The sequence below is a fragment of the Lynx canadensis genome, chromosome D4 (genome assembly GCF_007474595.2).
Source record: "Lynx canadensis isolate LIC74 chromosome D4, mLynCan4.pri.v2, whole genome shotgun sequence".
Classification (NCBI taxonomy): domain Eukaryota; kingdom Metazoa; phylum Chordata; class Mammalia; order Carnivora; family Felidae; genus Lynx; species Lynx canadensis.
The window spans coordinates 49,995,052-50,019,426 of NC_044315.2; the positions used below are offsets into that span (position 1 = coordinate 49,995,052).

At 37.5% G+C, this 24,375-nt stretch overlaps 1 protein-coding gene across 3 annotated transcripts in view; it reads right to left on the reverse strand.

Moving 5' to 3' along the window:
* PLAA (phospholipase A2 activating protein) overlaps positions 1-24,160 on the reverse strand; it is a 38,951-nt gene extending 14,791 nt beyond the window's left edge. For 2 of the 3 annotated variants that reach the window (XM_030293222.1, XM_030293221.1), the window contains exons 1-7: positions 23,791-24,160; positions 18,046-18,239; positions 7,497-7,597; positions 7,286-7,406; positions 4,514-4,681; positions 3,912-4,047; positions 2,001-2,170 (exon numbers count right to left, since the gene is read on the reverse strand). In XM_030293222.1, coding sequence (XP_030149082.1) covers positions 2,001-2,170; positions 3,912-4,047; positions 4,514-4,681; positions 7,286-7,406; positions 7,497-7,597; positions 18,046-18,239; positions 23,791-23,939 — 1,039 coding nt within the window. In that variant the 5' untranslated portion in view covers positions 23,940-24,160. Of the gene's footprint in view, positions 1-2,000; positions 2,171-3,911; positions 4,048-4,513; positions 4,682-7,285; positions 7,407-7,496; positions 7,598-18,045; positions 18,240-18,647; positions 18,686-23,790 lie in introns of those variants that run through there. The other variant, XM_030293223.1, reaches the window with a different exon arrangement.
* Positions 24,161-24,375: the final 215 nt, after the last annotated feature.

Here is a 24,375-nt window from a genome sequence, read left to right on the forward strand (position 1 = left end):
AACACTGTATTTAAAATTACAAAACACCCAACTCCTGCTTTGTTTCCCACAGTACTTATCACTATCTGACATACTTATATATTTACTTATTTACTTTTTAATTTGTCTCCTATAGAGTATAAATTTGTAAGAACAGAGATATTTGTAACCTTTTATATTTGCTGTATTCCCCAAAGCTTAGAACAATGCCTGGCACACATTGGGCACTTAGGAAATACTTACTGAATGTGTGTGTGTGTGTGTGTGTGTGTGTGTGTGTGTATACAGTGACAAAAAGACTACATTTTTGCAAAGAATTGTAAGAATATTAAAAACATGACAATACGATACATTAGTTCTCAAACTTCTGATTTTAAGATCTCCTTAGAATAGTCATGAAAGTTACTCAGAAGCCCAAAGAACTTTTTTTAATGTAGGTTATATGAATTGACTTATTGGATTTGAAATTAAAAATAAAGAGTAAAAAAAATTCACTTAATGGAAAACAATAATAGATTACATATTGAATAAATAATATGAAAAATAAGAATAGCTTTAGAAACTTACTGAGAAGACTGACATTGTTTTGTATTTATAAATCTCTTTATTGTCTCTCTTAATAGAAGACAGCTGGATTATCATACCTGCCTCTGCATTCAATCTGTTGTAATCTGTTGTTTTATTTGAAGTACATAAAGAAAATCCAACCTTATACAGATAACATAGTTGAAAAAGAAAAGACTAGTTTAACAGCTTTTTCAGAAAAATGTGAATATTCTACAAAGTAGTAGGTCTTTAAAGGTTACAATTTAGAATCTGCAACCATCAATGCATTTTTCAGGCTCTATTAAATACTAAAATGCACTGGTCTATCTTACAAGCTCCTGGTAATAAATACAAATTTTCCAAAATTTCAATATTCATTTGAGAGTTTTGAATTTTATCTTTGGCAATAAATACTGTCAGCTGTTTTCCTTAAAGTGACATGGTCATTTTGCTAATTTTCAAAAAAAGTCTTGCCTAAACCTAAACTTAAATAACCATAGTTACTTCTTCTATGAATAAATATGGCACTCCATGAAAAGTTCAGCCCGCAATGCAAATGAATATTTGTACTTATCCCAGAGACACCATGGTACTCGGGAGTACTTGATGTGTTGACATTTTGTCAACCAGAATATTAAAACAGACATGTAATAAAGCCTCGAGAGGTAGTAAATTAATTGTTAATGCTTCCTCAAGCACATTTTTATGGGCAAATGGTTTTCATTTTTTTTTAACTACAACTGCATGCCAGTGAAGAGTACAATAACTACCAGAACAGTCTGGTGTCACTGCCTTGATTTGTGTACTAAGAAGCCTGTGTTTGTTTGTTTGTTTGTTTGTTTGTTTTACCCAGCATTGCTTTTGGACCATAAATTAACACAGACCATGTTAACATAGTGGAAAAGTCAAATAACAGCTTAGTATTATTAAATTAGTTGGACCTTAAGGACATCCTGAAGGAATCTCAATATTCCCAGGGGGTCCATGTACCAGGTTCTAAGAACCAATGATATAATGGATCAGGGATATATCAAACACAAGATTTCATTTGAAATAACTACTGTCCTCTGGTTTAAACTCAAATGATCCCCAACTCATTAAGGAGACACTGCTTTCTTTGAACTCATTTTTATTTTTAGTCTATACAGTGTGTCTCAGGGAACCCAATCAACCAAAAGGTATTAAAGAAGTGACTTTTGTGTACCTATTATATATGAGCTAGGTATCAGGAGATGGATTTAAAACAAAAACGAAGATTCTTCTTTAAGGAGTTAAGCTCAAAATGTGACACAGAAAGAAGCAAGAATATGGTTTCTCATAGTGGTTAAGTGTAAAAGTTCTAAAAAATCCCTATCTGGCAATGAGAATAACACTTAATGACTAGCAAAACAAACTTGTTTTTCTTATCATTCTAATTATTCCCAAAGGCAAACAATAGTAGTATTTTTTACTACTATATACACTGAAATATTTACCAGGTTCATTCAGATGCTCCCTCCCAGGAAGCTGCTCAGCATTAATGTCCCCTAAATCACCGGTTTTAGAATCAATGGTTGCCTGAGAGAGTTCTTTTTCAAAAGCCTTGATTTCCTCAGCACTTGCTGTCCGATCCTCTGATTCCGTAAACACTCTAATAATACCATCACTATAAGGAAAAACAAAGTGATCTGAAGTCACTGCCATATTGTATTAACATTATCCCACCTGAATGATCCAAAGCAAAAATAATCTGTATTTGCGAATATGAGAAACATTACTATGTATTTATGGCTGAGCAGAGAGAGCACTCTGCTGACTTCACACACTATCCTATGCTGCTTTCTAAAGCCATCTATAGGGTAGAAAAAGATTATTTAAGGGAAAAGTCACTGAGAAAAGACAGAGAAATATGTATCTAACACAATTTTGAATTCCAAGTTAGATATTTACCATCATAAAAATCTGGAGCTATAACATATAATTTAAGTCAATATTACATAGATACAAGAGTATAAAGAAGGGTAGTGGGTTATTTTATTTACAAAGGGCTCAAATAACCAACATAAAGCTTAGAAAATAGCAGATGCTCAGTATCTGTTCATTTGGGAAACACAGTCTGTGTTTCCTATGCCCTTAACCAGCAATGTAATCCCACTCATGAAAAAAAAGCCTCACCTTAGACTAGATGGCAATCCCAACCTCTAGTCTTGGCACATGACTTCACTTCCACCATTTCTAAATTCTTGGGTAAGAGGCAAGTTGGCCACCTTCAAATGCACTAATCCTGCCCCGTTCTACAGAGAACTTTGTTTCTTATGTAACCTTTGACTGACAGGAACTTTACCCTTTCAAATTGTTTATTTTCTTTAACTTTAAATATGCTTAGGGGGAAAATAATTAAATCAACAAATCAACCCTTGACCCAGCCAAAACGTAAACTACCTCCGCTTTATTAGACCCACCATCCCTTAGAGGTTTTCCTTTCTTTCTTTTCTGCCTTCCATGCCAGATCCACCGGCTTGAGGGTAGTTCATCACCACTCGGACCTCAGAAATCTAAAACTGAGGTCGTCACCTTCTGCACCTAACCAATTCTCCCACTTTCCCCATTTATATTAATGCAATCACCAAAAGCTTGAAGCTTTACAGTTTTCTTTTATCCTCCTTTTGACAATCTTTCCTTTGCAGTATCTAATATTTTGGCCTCTTGTCCATTGGCACCGTGGGGACAGTATTTCATAATATCACACCCCTACTACCGGAACTGCTTTCCAAGTTGCTTTCCTGCCATCACCACTAGTTAAATCCAACCTACATAGTTAATAATTCACAGGTTATGCTCTATTCATGTCACTTCAGTAGCTACAACCCTTTACTCCAAGCACAGACTCTAAAAGATACCTGGCATTCAAGGCTGTCCACGGTTATGCTCCACCCTACTGCCTTTACCACCTTACCAGTATCCCCCACTATTCCCTAGCATGAGTCTTCCACCACTTTCCTTCATCTGCCCCACAAATCACTTTCCTGGTCCTGCCACACCTTTACTTACACTGTTGTTGTTTTTTTTTTGACAGAAATTCTCATTTCCCTTCTTTCTCATTATTCTTCAACATTCAGTTCAAATTTCCTCTTCTTCATAAAGGTTTCCCACACTAATCTCTACCTTCTCGTTTCTTTTGCATTCGACGTTCTGACTGCACAACTGGCAGAGCAATACTTTTGTACTGTATCATGTACCATTAATGTATAAAAGCTCTTATGCCTAATGCTGTTTTTTTCAGTACAGAAATGTACTGAAATGTCTCCCAATTCACCTAAATTCCTTATGGCTTATCTCAGTGCACTCATAACACCTACCAAAGGCCTAGACACATGATATTTATTGACTGACTAGAATATAAATACCTCGCACCAACCACAATGTCACCATTGGCTAGAACACAGCAGCACCATATAGACTGAGCTGGAAGTCGGATTGTCTGGGCACATTCCCCACGTTTCCAGATTCTCAGAGATCTGTCTTCTGCCGTTGTCACAAAATCTAAAATCAATGAATATAGGAAAAACTAGTTTGAACAAATAAAATTAAGTACATTTATAAATATCACCTTTCTAGGGAGGCATAATGACTTTTTTAAACCCAAAATATTTTAAAATTATAGTTTTACATTTTATTTATTTGTTACTTATACCACAAAAACTTCAAAAATCATATTTTCTACATTTCACACCTTACATATTATGCACTTTGCAACAATAAATTATACAAAGTGTTTCCTCAAATACCCAAAACTATTTGACATTAACCATCAAGTGTGAATGGATATAAAGATGATCACACAATTTCTTCCTTTACAAGAAGATCCTTATGAAACATAGCTACTAAATTATTCAAGTACAGTTAGTATAAGTGATTTCGGTAATGAGCCCTCCTACTCCCACCTCAAGAATGGGATGGAACAAGGTTCAATACAGAATTTTAAATACATGATATATGCTAATCTTACCTTTACAATTTGGAAAAACAGATATGCTATAAATATAGTTGGTATGTCCATAATATACTTCAAGACACTCGCCAGTGATTTGCCACCTTCTAATACTAGCATCATTTGCACAGGAAAGAAATTCTGTTTCACTCAAAATAGCTAAACCTCGTACACAGTCTTCATGCCCTATATGAAAAGAAAAATAATATGAACCAATAAGATGGATGATTTGACTGATGGATCTATGTATTTAACTAACATTATAAAACACATCAGGGTGCCTGGGTGGCTCAGTTGTTAAGCACCTGACTTCAGCTCAGGTCACGATATCACAGTTTGAGTCCCAAATTGGGTGAGCTCAAGTCCACCTTCAGATGAGCGTGAGCCCCGCTTCAGGTGAGCATAAGCCCCACTTCATGTAAAATATGAGCCCCACTTCTCTCTCTCTCTCTCTCTCTGTCCCTGGCTCACTTGTGTCCTCCCTAAATAAACAAATACATAAAACATATCAGTGAATAATAATAACTGATTTGCAAGGCAGAGCAATTTATTTTTTTTCTGTAGAAAAGCCTGGTAACCAAACTTTGTATTTCAGATTTGGCAATATTTTTTATTACCGGTCTTTGGAAGTTATTTTACACTATCTTTACCAAATTATTTTCTACAACTCTCCAGAAATAAGATTCTAATCCCAACACTTCTTTATTTTTACCTGGCAATTCATTTTCAATTTTTCATCCCCAATAACAATAATTGGTAAGCATCATAGCATATAAAATATTCAAATATGACAAAAAGTTATGGCCTCTAAATTTCTTACCACATAAAACTGCGACTAGTATTTATAAAGTACTAAAAAAATTAAGAGAAGTTAATGGGAATGCAAGCTGGTGCAGCCACTCTGGAAAACAGTATGGAGGTTCCTCAAAAAACCAAAAATAGAACTATCCTACGACCCAGCAATTGCACTACTAGGGATTTATCCACGGGATACAGGTGCACTGTTTTGAAGGGACACATGCACCCCATGTTTATAGCAGCACTATCCACAATAGCCAAAGTATGGAAAGAGCCGAAATGTCCATCGATGGATGAATGGATAAAGAAGATGTGGTATATATATATATATATATATAATGGAGTATTACTTGGCAATCAAAAGGAATGAAACCTTGCCATTTGCAACTACATGGATGGAACTGGAGGGTATTATGCTAAGTGAAATTAGTCAGAGAAAGACACAAATCATATGACTTCACTCATATGAGGACTTCAAGAGACATAACAGATGAACATAAGGAAAGGGAAACAAAAATAATATAAAAACAGGGAGGGGGACAAAACAGAAGAGACTCATAAATACGGAGAACAAACTGAGGGTTACTGGAGGGGTTGTGGGAGGGGGGATGGGCTAAATGGGTAAGGGGCACTAAGGAATCTACTCCTGAAATCATTGTTGCACTATACGCTAATTTGGATGTAAATTTTAAAAAATAAAAAATAAAATCTTTAAAAATAAAAAAATAAAATCTTTAAAAATAAAATCCCAAAACAACAACAAAAAAAATGAAGAGAAGTTAAATTATAAAGATCAGTTATTTAAGAATTTGAAATAAAAACCATCATAAAAAGTAAACTTTAGAATATGCTGAGAGAGATTAATTTATCTGGGACCACACAACTAATGGAAAAGCTACAAAATTCATGTTTCCTGCCTCATAATCCTAGTTGTTTTGATTCAACAAATCCTAACTTCTCCCCTCTGATTTAACCAAAAAACAAATATAAAACCAAACATCCCTGCTTTGTCAATAGAAACAGTTCATAATATATACAAATGCAGGCATTGAAATTATACAGTAAATATTAATGATTGATTTTTCATTTTTATTTATTCAGGTTGTGAGCTGAAATCAAGAGTTGGATACTCAACTGACTGAGCCACACAGGCGTCCCAATGATACTGTTTTTTAATGTTAATGTTTTATTTATTTTTGACAGAGAGAGAGAGAGAGAGAGCATGAGCGGGGGAGGGGCAGAGAGAGAGGGAGACACAGAATCCGAAGCAGGCTCCAGGCTCTGAGCTGTCAGCATAGAGCCCGATGCGGGGCTTGAACTCACAGACCGCGAGATCGTGACCTGAGCTGAAGTCAGATACTCAACCGACTGAGCCATCCAGGCGCCCCTCAATGATTTGTTTTTTAAAGGCAAGATTTTATGGAATAAACTTCTTATATTATATTCTTAATTATGTACTTGGAAAAACATCTATATTCCATTAATCAAAGGATGCAAAATGTTTTTTAAACCTTCATAAAATTCAATTTCTTTCAATATTAATTGAGGCAGTACAGAAGATACTACATTTTTTTTCAAGGACAGAATATTCTCTAATAAAGGAGATCAGGAATCAAAGAATTTCCCATGCTTGGGGTGCCTGAGTGGCTCAGTTGCCTAAGCAACCTCCTCTTGATTTTGGCTCAGGTCACGATCTATGGTTTGTGTGACTGAGCTCCACATTGGGCTCTGAGCTGACAGCATGGAGCCTGCTTGGTATTCTCTCTCTCTCTCTCTCTCTCTCTCTCTCTCTCTCTCTCTCTCTTCCCTCCCTCAACTGCACATGTACTTGCTCTCTCTCAAATAAACAAAAACTTAAAAAATTTCCCATGCTCAGTATTTGCTGATTTAGATTAGCTATCAAGGATTAATGACAACTTGATAACAAGTTGATAACACCATCTGAGTGAATATGAAGAGATTTATTATAAAAGTTGTCTACTCCGATCTTACCTGAAAAAGTCCTCTCGCATCTTCCAGCTTTCCACAGCTTAATAGTCTTGTCTGCTGATCCAGTTAACATTAAGCCCTGTTCAGGTAAGATCTTTACTGCCCATACTGCGGCTGTATGACCCTGTGAGTTAAATGGGAATTAAATTAAGTTGCCACAGAATGATCATATTTAATTATTATCTAGAACATTCACACAGAACTACTACTGTACCTGTAAGGTCATCATGCACTTGTCATTCAGCCAAACTTTAGCAGTGGTATCCCATGAGCCACTAAGTAATGTCCCAAATTTTCCAGATGAAAGACTACAAACTAAAGGGAAACAAGGCATTAGTTAACACATCGTCATATAGAAAAATGTTCGACCTTGCTAGTTATTAAAGCATTGCAATTTTAAAAACACTTTGTGAACTAACAGTAACTTGGCCAGTTAAGGGTTAATTCCATGGAGATGTAGAGTGCAATGGTCAAGAGCACGGATGCTAACCCAGAATGCCTGGGTGCAAGGCCCAGCTGTGCCACTTAGGAATTGTCTGACCATGGGATAACTCACATTCCTTATCTGTAAAGTGAGGAAGCAGGATCAAATGGGTTGCACAATGCCTTCTGGTTATAAAAAACTAAATAGAAAGATAATGCAAATGATTTTGAAATGCTGTTTATATAGATATTTAGTTAAAATGACAAAAAAAAAGAAGAAAAAACCCACTAGAGTTCAGCTAAATGTTCAACAGTAACAGAATAGGTAATTAAATATCTTATTATCTTAATGTAAAATCATGCAAGCTAAAAATTAAACATGTGAAGAATTATTTAAAAACACAGAAACAAAAAAGACAGAGTTCCCTTTTTTTAAAGTTTATTTATTTATTTTGAGAGAGAGAGAGAGAGCGCATGTATACACACAAGCAGGGGAAGGGCAGAGAGAAGGAGAGACAGAATCCTAAGCAGGCTCTGCACCACCAGCCCAGAGCCTGTTGTGGGGCTAGAACTCTCAAACAATGAGATCATGATCTGAGCTTGATATCAAGAGTTGAATGCTTAACAGACTGAGCCAGCCAGGCACCCTCCAAAAGATACAGTTCTGATTAAAAATGGCAGATTGTTCACAGTAAAGCTATAATGGTATTAATCTACAAGGACAAAGAAGACAGAAAACACTGTCACTGACATAGCAAAATGAAGGAGGTTACAAGTTAAACACCCACAGAGAGAGGTAAGAATTGAGCGACTCCCCCAAGGAACTCCTATGAGACTCAATGTCCAGCCACTAGGTTCAATGGAGAATGGAGCTAGGCAGAGAACTTGAAATGCTAGATCTCTCCTAGCAGACTCCAGTGTCAGGAAAGTACATCCTCACCAGCTGCAGGCAATGGGAGGTTTATTCTCTGGAGGAACTGAAGCACAGTTTACAGATTTAGGCAGTCAGGTAAAATAAAAGTCTGGAATAAGAAGCCCTGTGAAACACAAGGGAAATAAATGGAAAATCTACATCCTGAAATGTGGTAGTATGTCGTTCCTTTCTCCCACAATACCAGCAGACAGGCATATATTCCCCACTGCCCAGGCAAGAGGGAGGAGAATTCGGCTCTAGAAGACTTAATAATGCTAAAGAACTTCAGATAAGGAAATGTGAGAGGGTTTCCCACCTAAAAGGTCAGACCACCTCCAGATCACCTTCTAATGAAGCCCACCAATCACCAAGCTTCATGTACATTAGCTAAAAAATTTTCAACTTCTTTATACCTTATTCTTAAATATGAGCAGCCAGTTTAATATCGACAACCATTTTATAAAAGTCTCCAAAGGGAAAGAGAAAAATCCAAACAAAGCAACACAAAAATAAAAGGCAAAGGGTTAGGCAGGCCAGAAGAAACAAACCTAATTTCAGGAAGCCAAAAAACAAACAAACAAACAAACAAACACCCCATAAAACTTTAATAGTCACGTAATATTTGCAAATAGGTAAGATATTACATAAGAAGTCCTATTGAGAGAACAAGAAAAATAAAAACTAAAAGTAGAAGAATCAAACCAAAATCAAATAGCACTAGAAAAAAAAAGTCTCTCCTGAGAATTAGACCAAAGAGACAGACTCAAAAAATAAAAAAGTTTAAAAAGTTAGAAAATAATTTCACAATGTTCAATATCCAACAAATAGGGATTCCAGAAAGAAAAAAAATGGGGGGGGGGGGCAGGGCAGATAAGACAAAGAATAGTACAAGAAACATTCCCAAAAGTGAAGAACATGAATGTCTGGATTGAATGAACCCACAAAAGAGCCAAATGAAAGTCACTTTCAAAAGCAGAGACAGAGATGCACTGTGAAATATTTTCTAACATCAGAAATAGAGAAGATCCTAAAAGCTTACAAGGACCAGGCACGTGTCCCACAGAGAAGATGGGAAATGAGAACAGCATCAAACTTTTAAGTTAACACAATACACTAAAAGGCAATAGAGAAATGCCTTCAAAATTCAGAGATTAAATGGTTTTAATACAGGATTTTATATCCACCCAAATTAACAATCAAATGTAAGGATAAAGACATTTTCTAATATACAAATATAAAATACATTTAGTCCCTGTAACAGCTTTCTTAAGAAGCTTATTAATACACCAAAATGAAAAAGTAAGTTAAGAAGGACAAAAATAGGGGCACAGGGGTAGTGTTGAGCATCTGACTTCCACTCAGGTCATGATCTCGTGGTTGACGAGTTTGAGCCCTGCGTTGGACTTTGTGGTGACAGCTCAGAGCCTGGAGCCTGCTTCCGATTCTGTGTCTCCCTCCCCCGCTCATGCTGTGTCTTTGTGTGTCTCAAAAATAAATGAACATTAAAAAAAAAAAGAATGACAAAAATATGGGAATTCTCTCTAGGAAATCTATTGTCAAAGGGGAATTCAGTGTTAACATCAGCCCAGAGCATCAATCCAACAGTAGACTTAAAGAGGAAAGTTTCCAGGAAAAACATGGAACAGGTAAATATTGTGGTGTGCATGGTAGCCATTAGTGATATTCATCAAATATCTTCTGCTCTTTATCTTCTCAACAAATGGTAATATTGAACTTCCCCAGTTCTTTTGGCTTTAGGCAAGCCACATGACTTGTTCTGGCATTGAAAAATGAGGGAAATGTTATTTAACAGGAGAAGCTTTAAGGACAGGTGCATAGTTAAGCCGTGTTCCCTCCCACTGCTCCACTGTCTGTGAAAGCACATGAGATGAAGCCTCTGTCATCCCAGATCCCTGAGTGATTATAAGGAGCAGAGCCCCCTGCTGTACTGCACTAGATCTGTAAGAAGCAAAGCAAACTTTTATTGTGCCAAACTCCTGAAATTCTGGAGTTGTCTGTTACCACAATGTCAACTAGCCTACCTGATTCAAAAATCGGTAGCACAAATGAGACACTGCTAAAACAAAAATCTAAAAATGGCATTAGCTTAATGGGCAGCTGGTGGGGAGGACATTGTAACAGAGAATGGAAGTTTGGTAATCCTTATGCAGTGGAACATTTTGTAAAACTGCAGCCGGCAAAAATCGAAGACATAATAAACTTGTAGCTCTAAAGAAAGAGGATGGAAAATGGTACTGCAGTGATAAGCTGTCAGTTACTATCAGCTACATCTGACTAAGTACGAAAAGAACAGAATGAGGGGCACCTGGGTGGCTCAGTCAGCGTCCGACTCTTGAACTCGGCTCAGATCATGATCTTACAGTTTGTGGGATTGAGCCCCGCATCAGGTTCTGTGCTGAAAATGTGGAGCCTGCTTGGGATCCTCTTTCTCCCTCTCTCTTGCTCATGTGTGTGCATGCATACACGCATGCACACATACACACACATGCTCTCTAAATAAATAAATAAATAAATACAAAAATAAATAAAAGAATGCAATGAGATAAAGAAGTGGCTGGTTGTCAAGAAAGAATGGAGTTCAGACACTGAAGCCAATTGCTTCCCAACCCCAAATGATAAAATATGAACCTGAGAAGGTGTTTTAGCTGCAAAGGACAACTGAAACTCAGTCATGCAACAGGGACAAATAAAAAACGTGGCTAGCATGCACAGTGCCAAAATTTCTTTATTTTTTTTTAACATCTTTATTTTATTTTTTGAGAGACAGAGAGAGACAAGAGCATGAGCAGGGGAGGGGCAGAGAGAGAGGGAGATATAGACTCGGAAGCAGGCTCCAGGCTCTGAGCTGTCAGTACAGGGCCCAACGCAGGGTTCAAACCCACAAACGCGAGATCATAACCTGAGCCGAAGTCAGGCACTCAACCAAGTGAGCCACCCAAACTCCCTGTCTAAATGGATTTTAAGTATATTCAAAGCAAAGCAAATGAGGTTGTTAACCATGAAAATAAATGCCTTCAACTGGGCAAATGGCTCAGGGAAAAGAATCTGAGCATGCAGCTTTCCCAATGAGGTCGGATAGGCTCAAAGCTTCAGTAGTAAAATCTAAAAACGCAGGTAGGAAAAGAGGAAAGGCGAGAGGGGGAGAAATACAGCAAATCCAGTCTACAGTTGAGGGTATGGCTACTGACACAGAGGTCTGACTGGAATCAAATAATAAGACTACCAAGAGAGTTGCATTGCCAAGAACTAAAAATATAAAGTCTATGACCTTTCAAGACAAAAATGACCCTGTGCACCCAACTCCCATAGGCAGAAGGAGAGCTGAGAATATTGCTTAGTCTCCAAGGAGGGTATATATCAAGGTGACCAAGGAGAGTAACAGAAAGGAAAGAGTATGCCAGAGGGCCAAAGTGGAGCTACGAAGAATAATGTACTGGGGAAACCCCTTTTAGAGACCAACGGGAACAGATCACAAAAATCTCTCCACTCTCCGAGCAGGCAAGTCCTTGAAAACAGACACCCGTCTAGATGTCAGAATGACTACATATTAGGAACCATTGTCTTGCACTGTTCCTTCTCCTGAATGGCAGTGTTTGCTCTGATTACCCTACAGCTCCACAACTGTATACTGGGTGAGTGGATGACAGGGAACGTATGTTTGTAGCCCACACACCTCTGACTTTAAGAACTATATTGGGACTTGATGTCGGAACACCTGAGCATCACCTCCCTGATGTTTAAAATACCACCTGTCACCCAGGGATTCTTAACTTTGGGCTTGTGGTTCCAAGTGTAACTTTGGCTTGTCTGACATGGAGAGAGAAGTGGGTATGTTCTGCCTGCACAAGGGAGAGCAAGCTGAATAACTGATAACCAGAGGCAGACTGTGGTTGGTGGCTCGCCCTTTTAGTGCATGACATTAGGCACAGCCAAATGATCCATGCATTAGTCAAGAGTCTGAATGGTGGCTGACACTTTCAGGTATATGCTTTTAACAGTCAGTGCATTATTAATCACATTGCCCTGTCACTACTGCAACCAACCACTGCAGCACAGGTAGAGAGAAAGCCCCCATCAGCCTGGGTCCCTGAGAGACTCTGATGAGCAGATTCCCCTCACTAATCCATGATGAATATGTACGGTGAGTGAGAAGGACTTTTGTGTCATGCCACTGAGATCAGGGAAGTGTTTGTTACTATACCGTAACCTGTTCTCACTCATTATGTTAGAATATTTAAAAAATGTAATAGGCATTTAGGAGACTTCCTGCAACACTTGTAAAATATCAGCTACAGTTACTCAGAAAATTATGGAAATGGAAAAAAAGGGGCCATTAACTTTAGGAAAAATTTTTTTCCTAGATAAGAATATAATTTAAAAACTACATATGCATTGACTATATTCAAACAAACATTCCCCAAATTTTGTTACCTACTCTGTTCCAGAAAAAATTGTGATTTTCATAAATATATACATAATAATAAGGTAAAAATTAAAAATAAGTGGAAAATAAAGTAGGGCAAAAGGAAGAGAAAATTAGTATGTAAAATATAAAGCTGTGAACAGGTGCTGGTGTTGGGCTTCTGCAAAGAAGCAGAAACCTTTAGCAATAACAACTAGGAGATACAGGGTCCTTACCATGTGCCAGACACTGTAAAAAGTGCATTACACTCCACAAGAACTCCAGGAACTAAACGCTATTGTTATTCCTATTTAACAGATGAGGAAACTAAAGTTCAGAGAAATGAAAGGATTTTCATCTTTAAAATGAAAAAAAAAACTAGATAGTCAGGAAATAGTCTTGGCAATTAGAATAGAAAGTATCTTCTGTGGATCTATTACCCATTCTTAGTCATAGGGACAAAGATTGAAAGAGATTACTACACAAATAAAAATACAATTACTGTATTTGAATACAGAAGTCAAACTGAATTTTTTCTATTCATATGAAAAGTTGCTTTTCAAATTATTATAAATTTTTAAAAATCAACTTAAAGCTTATGTATCATGGGGCGCCCGGGTGGCTCAGTCAGTTAAGTGTCCAACTTCCACTCAGATCATGATCTACGGTTGGTGAGTTCGAGCCCCACGACAGGCTCTGTGCTGACAGCTCAGAGCCTGGAGCCTGCTTCAGATTCTGTGTCTCCCTCTCCCTCTGCCCCTCTCCCACCTGCACTCTGTCTCCCTCTCTCTCAAAAATAAATAAACATTAAAAAAAAAAAAAAAGGTTATGTATCATCAGTTGTTCTTTAAATTCAAATGCTCAAAAAGGCAGTAAATTCAACATTTGATGCTTATATTAATTAATAAATTATTCATGTATAAGTCCAAAAACAGAAAACCCTAAGTTTTCAGGATATGGTTAATTTGTGAAAAATTTTTTCTTTTCGATAACCTCATTTTCCAGATAATAACAACTTACCTCCAAAAACTTACACCATATTTCCTAATGGATAATAGCGAATCAAGCTGGATTTAGAAAATAAGTTCCAGTTTTTAAATCTTTGGGTACAGGAGGTTCTCTCATAAGGAGATTTAGCTACCAATTCCAATTTTCTTTTTTTAAATGTTTCTCCTTGATAGTTGTAATTGGGAAAGCTCTTCATATTCTCTCAGAGATCAGTGTAACATATAATTCAAGAGAAACGTTTCAGAAAGCACAGAAAATTTCTTTTTTTTTTAATTTCTTTCAAGATCAGGCAGAAATAATGAATAAAAAAAAATAAATCTCTTTCAGTAAGCATAAGGAAGCATTTAGCTTTGAATAGGTAGGGGGGAAAAGCCCACGATACCAAATAATGCAACATAAAATTACCTAGAATCGCAAGTTATAATGAAATGGGGAAGTGTTATATGTATAATATCAACTAAAGAATAGTACTACTTTACTATTTAGAAAATAAAACGGTCTAGAAAGCTGAACAAAAATGACATAAGAATGTCAATCATTAATTTTTTCAGCTATACTCACTAACGTGGTATGTATGGTATGCCAGGAAGAAAAAAAAAAGCACATGACATTTGGCCTCTAAACCACCAAGGAAACTAACAAAATAACAAAAGATTACCTTATAACAAAGTAGAAATGAATCAGGCAGAAAAAATACCCTCCAAAACTGAAGCAGTATTTTTACATAGATTTCTATGAGATCATATGATACCTTAAAAGATCAAGACAAATAAGATTATATAAAAATTGACTTTTGCATTACAAAAAAAAATGTGCAAAGTAAAAAAAGTTAACAAAATGGGAAAAAATTTGTAATTTGTATGAAAGGGTTAATAACTCTAATCAAGGGCTTCAAAAATGGCCAGTAACCCAATATTAAATGGGCAATTTTTAATATAGTTCACAGGAAAAAAAGGGTAAAAATCCCTTCCTTCTATGAAGATGTCCCCCTCCGTAATAACAGAGATGCAAATTTCCCCTATACTAAAACATCACTTTTCATTTATTATTTTGGCAACAATCTAAAAATCTGACAACATACACCATTGGTAAGGGAAACAGGGACTCATGTTGCTGCTTGAAACGCAAAAACAAGTTACAACACCTAATCAAGCGACTCAGAAATACCTAACAAAATTACATATCCATTTACCTTTTGATCCAGAAATGAGTATTATGCCTAAATGACGTTTCCAAACTAACAAAATGACAGAGGCACGGAGCCATTTATTATGGTACTATCTGTACTAGCAAAAGATTGAAAACTCAGATGTCCATCAATAGGGGACTCGCTAAATAAGCTAGAATAGTCATAGTACAGCTAGCTAAACAATGAATTATAATGCCATCGTAAACACGAATGGAGAAGGCTTCTATATAGTATAATAAAGAGATCTCCAAAGTGGTAATGTTATCAAGCAAAAATAGGAAGGGCAGAAAATTGCATACAGTATGTTACCTTTTACCTAAGAAAGGGGCAATATAAATCTACATCCATATCTGCTCTATTATTTTTAAAAAGAACAAAGTTAATAAATATAAGGAAAGGGACAGTGCAAGAAGCCAATACGGAATGAATCTAGACTTCTTTGAATATATCTTGGTGAGTTGTTTTTCCTTTGAAACTATTTATGTTTTATAGAATTATAAAGCAACATTAAGTTAAAAAATCCTGTTGAGCACCATTACAACCAAAACTCAGGTTTCCAGTTATTATTTCCCACTAAAAAAACAAAAGCAAAAAACACGGGGCTTCTTGGAGAAATAGCTGATTCCAGGTCTAGAACAAGGTATACATAAAGTGAACCTGTAACATTCTATAGTACCAAAAGCAAAGAAAACTGCTAAAGGTCTTATCAAAAGGCCACAGGGGCCAATTTAAAGAGGTTTCCAATATGGCCAAATATGGGACAATTTGAGAATGAAAAAGAAACAGGAAGCTAACTCATTCTGAAACTTGGTAAAAGAGGTAGGAGAGGAGACATGGCAAGCATTTATCCTATCTTCCCTGTACAAAAGTCTCACACGTAACCAACGAATTGACAGGGGGGGAAAAAAAAGCAACGTCAGAAAATTATATAGTAAAAAAATGCTAGCTATTAAAGGCAAAAAAAAAAAAGGTAGAGTTAGAGTATAATGATTTTTCAAATCTTAATGAAATACTGGATCTGTGTGTGCTCATCACTACATGCTAAAAACCATTACATACAAGACAGCTAGTAATTTTATAATGAATAAGTGATCAACATTTGAAGCCACTAATTTACATCACAAAGAGTTATTAAGTGCTTCTTAATGTGCTACAACAGAAAGTACACAATACTACCTATAACAGGTACTTGCCAAGAACTTGAGCCTGAATCTGATTAAGTTTCTAGATCTGACTAAAACCTCCTAAGACATATAGGGGACTGAGGAACATGTTAAGGGAAACAATGAGGCTTTAATCAGCAAGGTTCAGGCAGTAGGAAATCCTACAGGTTAAACAAGCTGGTTTCAAATAGGGAGGTGGGGGGGAAAGGGGGAAAGAAACCCATAGATTAAAAGACATACGGACCTTAGCTGGGTCACAGTTCAAGCAAACTGTAAAAAAACATTTAAGAAACAATTGGGTATAATTTGAACCTTCATCGGATATTTGATAATAAGCAATTAGGTTTTGTTTTGTTTTAGGTGTAATGACGATTAAAAAAAATGTATCTTTTAGAGGGATCAGCAAACTATGGCCTGTGGGCCACCTGTTTTTGTATACTGCACAAACTAAGAATTGTTTTTACATTTTTAAGTAATTGGGGGGAAAAATTAAAAGATATTTCCTGATATGTGAAAATTTTGACATTCAAATTTCAGTGTCCATAAATAGCTGTTTATTGAAATACAGATAGGCTCATTCATTTTATTGTCAATGGCTACTTTTCTTTACATCAGCAGACTTGAATAGTTGTAAAAGTGACCAGATGGCCTGGAAAGTCTAAAATATTTACTATCTGGCCCTTTACAGAAAAGTTTGCCAAACCCTGTTTTAGAGTTACATATTAAAGTATTTACAAATGAAACAGTATGTTGGAAATTTCCTTTAAAATAACATTGTAAAAGACTGGGGAGATGAAAGAAGATAGGCCATGTGTTGATAATCCTTGAAGCTATGTAAATACACGGGTGGAAAAGATCGTCATTCCTTTAAATATATATATTTATACATAACTCATTACAAAATACTGTATCTCTACCATTGTATACATTTCAAGACTTCCTCAATGAAGTTAAAAAAAAGTCTGTATCACTCAGGATTAAAGATTTCACATATATACATACAATTCATTTTACAAAATTTTTCAAAGGAATTTTCAAGTGTTTATGGGGCATACTACTTGCTTACAGATCCAGATACATAAAAAAAATAGGTATACACACTGCATTGATTAAGCATATCATTTTATAATAAAGAGCTATTAAACCACACACAAATACAGGAATATCAGATAATCAGAAATATACGTAAACCATAGAAAACAATATTAAAAAGTATTAAATACTCTTCGGTTATGATACCAAGGTCCTAAACACATTTGTTCTGGGTCTTCAATTTACTGCATAAATACAGATATAACAACCATAAGATGAAAAAATACTCTTAGTCTTCCTGAGTAAATTAATTCCTTGCACAAAATAGTTGAAAACGAAAACCACAAGGTGTATTAAAATTATACAGCTTCTTCCTTTTATAACAGAACACTGTATTATTTACATATATAAGCATGTCAACCTTTACTGATGATAACAATAACTCTGGAATAGAATTTACAGAACAATGATGATCCTAAAAGGTTTTCGCTATCAAGTCATAGCCATAGGTAAAACAAACATAATTAATAGTATGGAATGCAGATATATGAATTTTATTTTCAAAAGGATGAAACTTCTTCAAATAGAAAAAAATCAAAGCATTATACTCACCAGTATTTTTGTGACCTTTTAGTATATAAAGTGGTGCTGGACTTTCCAGTGAGAAAATACAAATATTGTGGTCATTTCCTCCAGTGGCGATTAGTCCATGAGGGTACATATCACTTGAAGGTATGATGCATACACAAGATACAAAATTGGAGTGGCCACTCATACAGTGCATTTCTGTAAAGCCCCTGTTAGGACTGGAAAGATATTGTAATGAATAAGATACACATCTGTCCCCTGACTTACCATAGGACATGAGTATCAAAGTACTCATTTTCTTTTAGTATACAGGTTGAACGTTAGAGTGTCTGCTACCTTAAGAATCTATTGGTTTTGTTTTGTTTGGTTTTTAAGTAATTTCTACACACAAACTCACAACCCTGAGATCAAGAGTCGCATGCTCTCCTGAGTGACCCAGCCAGGTGCCCCAAGAATCTATTATTTTAACTTAAATATTAAATATCTAATTTTATTAGCTACTATTGAGATTCACATCAGATTAGAAAAAGTTTAATTAGCGTTTCATTGCTAAGAGTATATTAATTAACAGAAAGAATAAGGAAGGAAAGGGAGGGAAACAAGTATCGCAAGTGACTTTTTCTCACGCTCCGTCTTCATTTCTATTCATCTGTGACTGTTACCCTCAGAAATCCCTGGTGAAGTGAAACATTCATACAATTAAGATAATGAAGTACACTATCAATAAGTCTCAAACACAGTGAGGATATTTTCATACTATGAAACACTAACTTAATACCCATTAGTAGAGTATATATATCTAAATCGCTAGAGTACCAATCATTCTCAATATGCAAACTAATGGAATACAGGGATATATAAACGAATGCTCTAGGGACACAGCATACTAATAACTGCCTTGCGTTTAGAAAGATTATCAATTTGTTACACACATCACTCAGCATCACTGCCTTATATAACAAGTCAAACAACACATTACAATGTACTATGTGGAAGGCAGTAAGTTAACTCCTGAGAGAATTATATCCCCGATTCAAGCTAAATTAAAAAGTTTGCAATGTAGTAGAAGGAGACAGGACAAGTGCACACGAAGAGATAAGACTTCAAGATAAACACACATCCATACACATTTCGAAGAAAGGCATAAACCCACAAGGCCAGGGAGAATAAGAAGAAAAAGAAACAGGAACACAACTTCGAACACTCAAAGCTGATTGAAAAATAATAAAGGATATAGAATACCTGATAAAATTGAGGGTTTTTTTTAATGTTTATTTATTTATTTTGAGAGAAAGAGTGCAATAGCAGGGGAGGGGCAGAGAGAGAGGGAGAGAGAATCCCAAGGAGGTTCCTTGCTGTCCGCACTGAGCCTGATGCAGGGCTTGAACTCACCAACCCTGAGATCATGACCTAAACTGAAACCAAGAGTCGGACATGTAACCAACTCAGCCACCCAGACACCCTGAGAAAACTGAGTTCTAAGTAGGCATCAGGGAAAGTAGAGGACCAATCTACCAATGAATCCCTAAAAAGCTGAAGAATATTAGCAGCACTATGTACCTCTAGAAATGGGGACCAAGAAAGGTAGGAATTAGGAAAAGGAACACTATTGAAAATCTTCAGAATCAGTTGCAAGATGAATCATATGAAAAATCTTCAAAGGAAGGTATTTGGCAGTAGCTTTTTTTTAACTTGTCCACTTTATTTTGTTGTGTGTTTTTTAAAACTTTTTAGGGGTGCCTAAATACAGACTGCCTTCCAGAGAGAAAAAAAATAATAGCTCAAGAAACAGAATGGCTTCAGACTTGTCAAATTTAACAGTAAAGGCTGGGGCACCTGGGTGGCTCAGTCAGTTGAATGTCTGACTCAGGACATGATCCCAGGATTGTGGGACCGAGACCTGTGTTGGTGGGCTCCTGCTTGGGATTCTCTCTCTTCCTCTCCATTTGCTCCTCCCCCCTCACCTGCTGGTGCTCTCTCAAATAAAAAAAAGTAAACATTAAAAAAAAAATACACATTGGAGGCTAGAATACAATGGAGAAATAGCTTCTTAATTCTGAAGGAAAATTATTTGGGAATTACAGTGCTACAAACATTTAAATTATTATTCAAGTAACAAGGCAGAATAAAATCATTTTCAGACTTTCACTATCTTAATACATTTATCATCAGTGTACTGTATTTCAGGAAGCTCCTGGAGGATATGCTCCAAAAAGGCATCAAGGAAGAAAACTAAGAAAGTAAAATGATACAGATAACAGATCCAACACAAGAGGCCCAAAAGAAGAAACTGTGAAGAACACAATGAAGGGAGATCTCAGGATCTGTGTGCCCCAGGGGCAGACAGACCAGGTCAGAAAGTTTTCACCCCCAGGAAGATGAAACTGTAAAATATCCAGTATGTCTACAGGTCTTGAGAAGAGATTTAGACAACTAGCAAAGAATATGAAGTTGAATTTGTGAGAAATACATAAAAAATGAAGTGAATGAAAGCCCCAAACAGGATACTCATTAGCTACAGGGAGATCATAAAACTGTTGAGGAAGAGTTATCATAGTTTATTCCACAGCACTGTAAGTAGAGCCTGTGCAGTCATAAAATACTGATTTCGTCTAGGGGTGTCTGGGTGGCACAGTCCATTAAGCTGCGGACTCTTGGTTTCAGCTCAGGTCAAATGTTCTGTGAGTTCAAGTCCCACATAAAGCATGGAGCCTGCCTGGAATTCTCTCTTTGCTCCTCCCCTGTCCATACATGCTGTACGCACTCTCGCTCTCAATTAAATAAGTAAACAAAAATTTAAAAATTATACTGATTTCATCTAAATTAAGTTCAACTATAAGGGGCGGAGCATAGAAAAGATGCATAAGCTGGGGGAGAGCTAAAGTCCAATATTCTGCAGCAAGAACAGAAAATGCCTAAAATATTAAAAAAATAAAAATAGCAATAAAGCACTTTATACATACACATGGAAGTAACATACAAAAATAAGCAGTTAAAAGAGATAACAATTTTAACTCCAAGAAAAGGAAATGGGGGTTGGGAAGGGAATGTCTCTGATTTCTTAACAAACTCCATAGAACTATTGACTTTGGACACAAAGTGCTGAGTGTTTACAGGAGGGAGAAATCATTTAACCCTTGGCATGGACAGGCAAGAGTTAACACACCACATTAAATGTGAAGTTGCATCTTTCAAATGTGGGTAGTTTTCCAAAGGTAAAACAATAGTCCACGACAGATGAGAAATCCAGTTTAACTTGAAGTGGGCTTAGGGAGGCCTGAAGTAGTCTGAAACAATCACATGTTGACTGGTACAGTTCAATGTACAATCAAAGAATAATGTCTCCATTCTGAAAGGTCTTCAGAAGGCTGAGAGAGCCTCTGGGTTTTCAATGGGCTTTTGTGAAAGACAAGGTATTTGGTTTAGTGCACCTTGGAAGAGAACTATTTTGCTTCCCTAAAACTAAATTAAATTCCATCATCCCCAATCCATCTGTACACTAACTACCTTGATCCAGAATTCTATCAACAATGTACATGGGAAAACAATTTTCATGTCCTACCTGGCTACAAACATTTACAGCACTTCATTACATTTATTAATATACCATACAAATTGTCATACAAATACAAATTGACATACAAATTGTCAGGATGTCAGCCTTGAGGACACTTTTATAACAGTAAGGGTATGTTAGACACTTCAGTTGGGATGTAGAAGAGACTCATCACCCAGGGACTATAAAATACCCTACTCTGAACAGTTGGAAATGAGAGGTAAAACAGTCTTACTTCATAATCACCCACTATCTATTCCTGTGTGTGACACAACGCTGGCTCTCAATCAGTGTTAGCTGAATAAATTCATGAATGATTTTGAAAACAAAACCAAAAACACAACATGAGTTAAAAAGAAAAAAGCACAACACTTTTCAAATAGATACTTCAGCCTCCAATCCCTGAAGTTCTGATGAATGCAAAAACTCTAGGACCTAGCACAGTCCTACAAAATATGTAAAGTTTAATGACAAGACTCAACTATTACAGCAGCCATCCTTTAGTTACTTCTGACTGCAATGTTTATATCCTGCTGGGTACGTGCTTGTACTGCACTCAATTTTAAAGAGACAAGCTTAATCAGTAATTACACTCAAATACACATAAATTTATGTATTAGCATTACTAAGTGGTTCGGAGTATCACAGAATCTTAGAATTAAAAGAGACCTTCAGAGATTATCTTGTCCAATTCAATATAGGAGTTTGCTCTATAACGTTTCTAGTCTGTCTACCATCATGTACTGGCTGCACTACAACAAAAGCCTCCAAACAGATCTACTTCCACATTTATCCCTTTGCAATCTAATCTCCACCAGCAGCTAGCAGTATTTCTTAACAGGTCAATCAAATCATGCTGCTCCCTGCCTGAAATGCATTGAAGGCTTCTACTTACACTCTTTCTAGAAGCATTCTTACCATAGCATGTGGCTCCAGCCAACTTCTGGCTCCTGACCCCACAGCTCATTCCCTCCCGCACACAGGAACTTGCCTCTTTCTTAATCCAGGGTGTCTATGCTTGATCCTCCTACCATCTACAGATCTCTTTCATTTCAACTCTTCTCATTCCTTGCTCCCATGACTAGGTTCATCTTGATGTCAGCTTTAATAAATCAAACAAAACTGAAACCCTCATCAGAGAGGCTTCCTTCTTTAACATCTCTCCATTCAATTCTATATTTGTTTGTTTTTCACAGTACACATGCCAATGAGCAATTATTTATTTACTTTTTTTTCTGATCCATGAGCCCTCCCAGACTGTAAGAAAGCTCCATAAGAAGAGGGAACTTGTTTTTGTTTTCTTTTTCTTCAGGATCTAAACAAATAGTAGAGACTCAACCAAGAGTTAACATCTGAATTTATGCATGGCTACCCAAACTCTGAGTGAAACCTATACTAATGGGAGAGTTACTACATAACAAAGTAGATCACCTCAAATTTTCTCTTTCTGAACTGAAATCTGTCTTCCACGTCATAAATTTCCTGTTACAACCAGCCAAATCAGGACCGACCCCTTGAACTTGATTTGGACTGGAGCTTAACCTTCAGTTTCTTAATTTCTCTTTTTGGTTAACCTGACAACCTTTTGAAGGCAATGGACTTTCTTTCAAGAAAACAGCACATCCTCACACATCCATAAAACATACTGAAACTTTCATCCCCTCCATCCGAGCCCACCACAGACGCCAGACTAAGAAACTTATTTGGACAAGGAGACGTGCCAAATGCAACTTTCTGCAACGCAATTATCAAAAATTAAATTTGAGGGAAGATTACAGAGCACATTCTAGGGAAAGAAGAGGATTTACTTCAATTACATGTCAGATGTTTTCACAACGTCTAATGGGGGGGTGCACCTGGCATCAGTAAATTTTCAAATCTGAAAGAAACATGGCAAATCATCGCCCAAAAGATAAGAGCTTCGTCCAAGGTCACCCACTCGTTAAGTGGTAAAATTAGGACAAGAATGTACGTCTCTGTAATCCTAAAGCGGTGCTCTTTCCACCTAAATCTCACAGGTTTCCTAACACTGTGCGCCCAGAGTGCCAGTGCTCTCAGAACTGTGAGGGAGCGCGGACCGGAGGCAAGGCCGGGAACAGTACAGGATACAGCAAGGGAGGGGCCCTCTCGTCCCACCAGCAATAGGAAGCTTGCAACACTGCCAGGGGTGGGTGGTGGGGACAGGCGGGGACAGACGGACTCGCAGCGCTCACCTGTCTGGGACCCAGAGACGGGTGGTGCGGTCTCGGGACACGGACACAAAGGCCCCCGGCGGATAGAGGCTGCATACCAGGCCCCGCACATCCAGCTCGTGGCCTGGGAGCGAGCAACTCAGCCGGTACCTGGCGGCACCGCTCGCCATGGCCCTTGTCGGTCCGGCACCCGGGGCCCAGGCACCGCGCGAGATCAGTCCGCAGAAGAGGCCAGGAGTGCGCCGGGGCGCGGCGGGCGAGGGGCCTGCAGGTGAGGGGCGGCTGAGGACCGGAAGAGCCCTAGAGCCGGTGCGGAAGGGCGACGGGGAAGGGAAACGCCGAACGGGCCGAGTGACACAGCAACCCTGACATGTACACCGGAATTCATCATCTGTCTCAGCCCGCCATGACGCAAAGCGTGTGCGTCCCGACTGCTGAGGGCAAGGCCGAGCTGAAGCTCGTTTCCTTCCCGCGCCCTGGACGATCCGCCGAGGAAGAAATAACAGGGCCCGGCCGTTGGGCCCGACCGCCCCAATCCGGATCCTTTTCGAGCCCGCGTCCTTGCCGAGTCCTGGCTGAACAGTTTATTGTAGTACGAGATGCGCG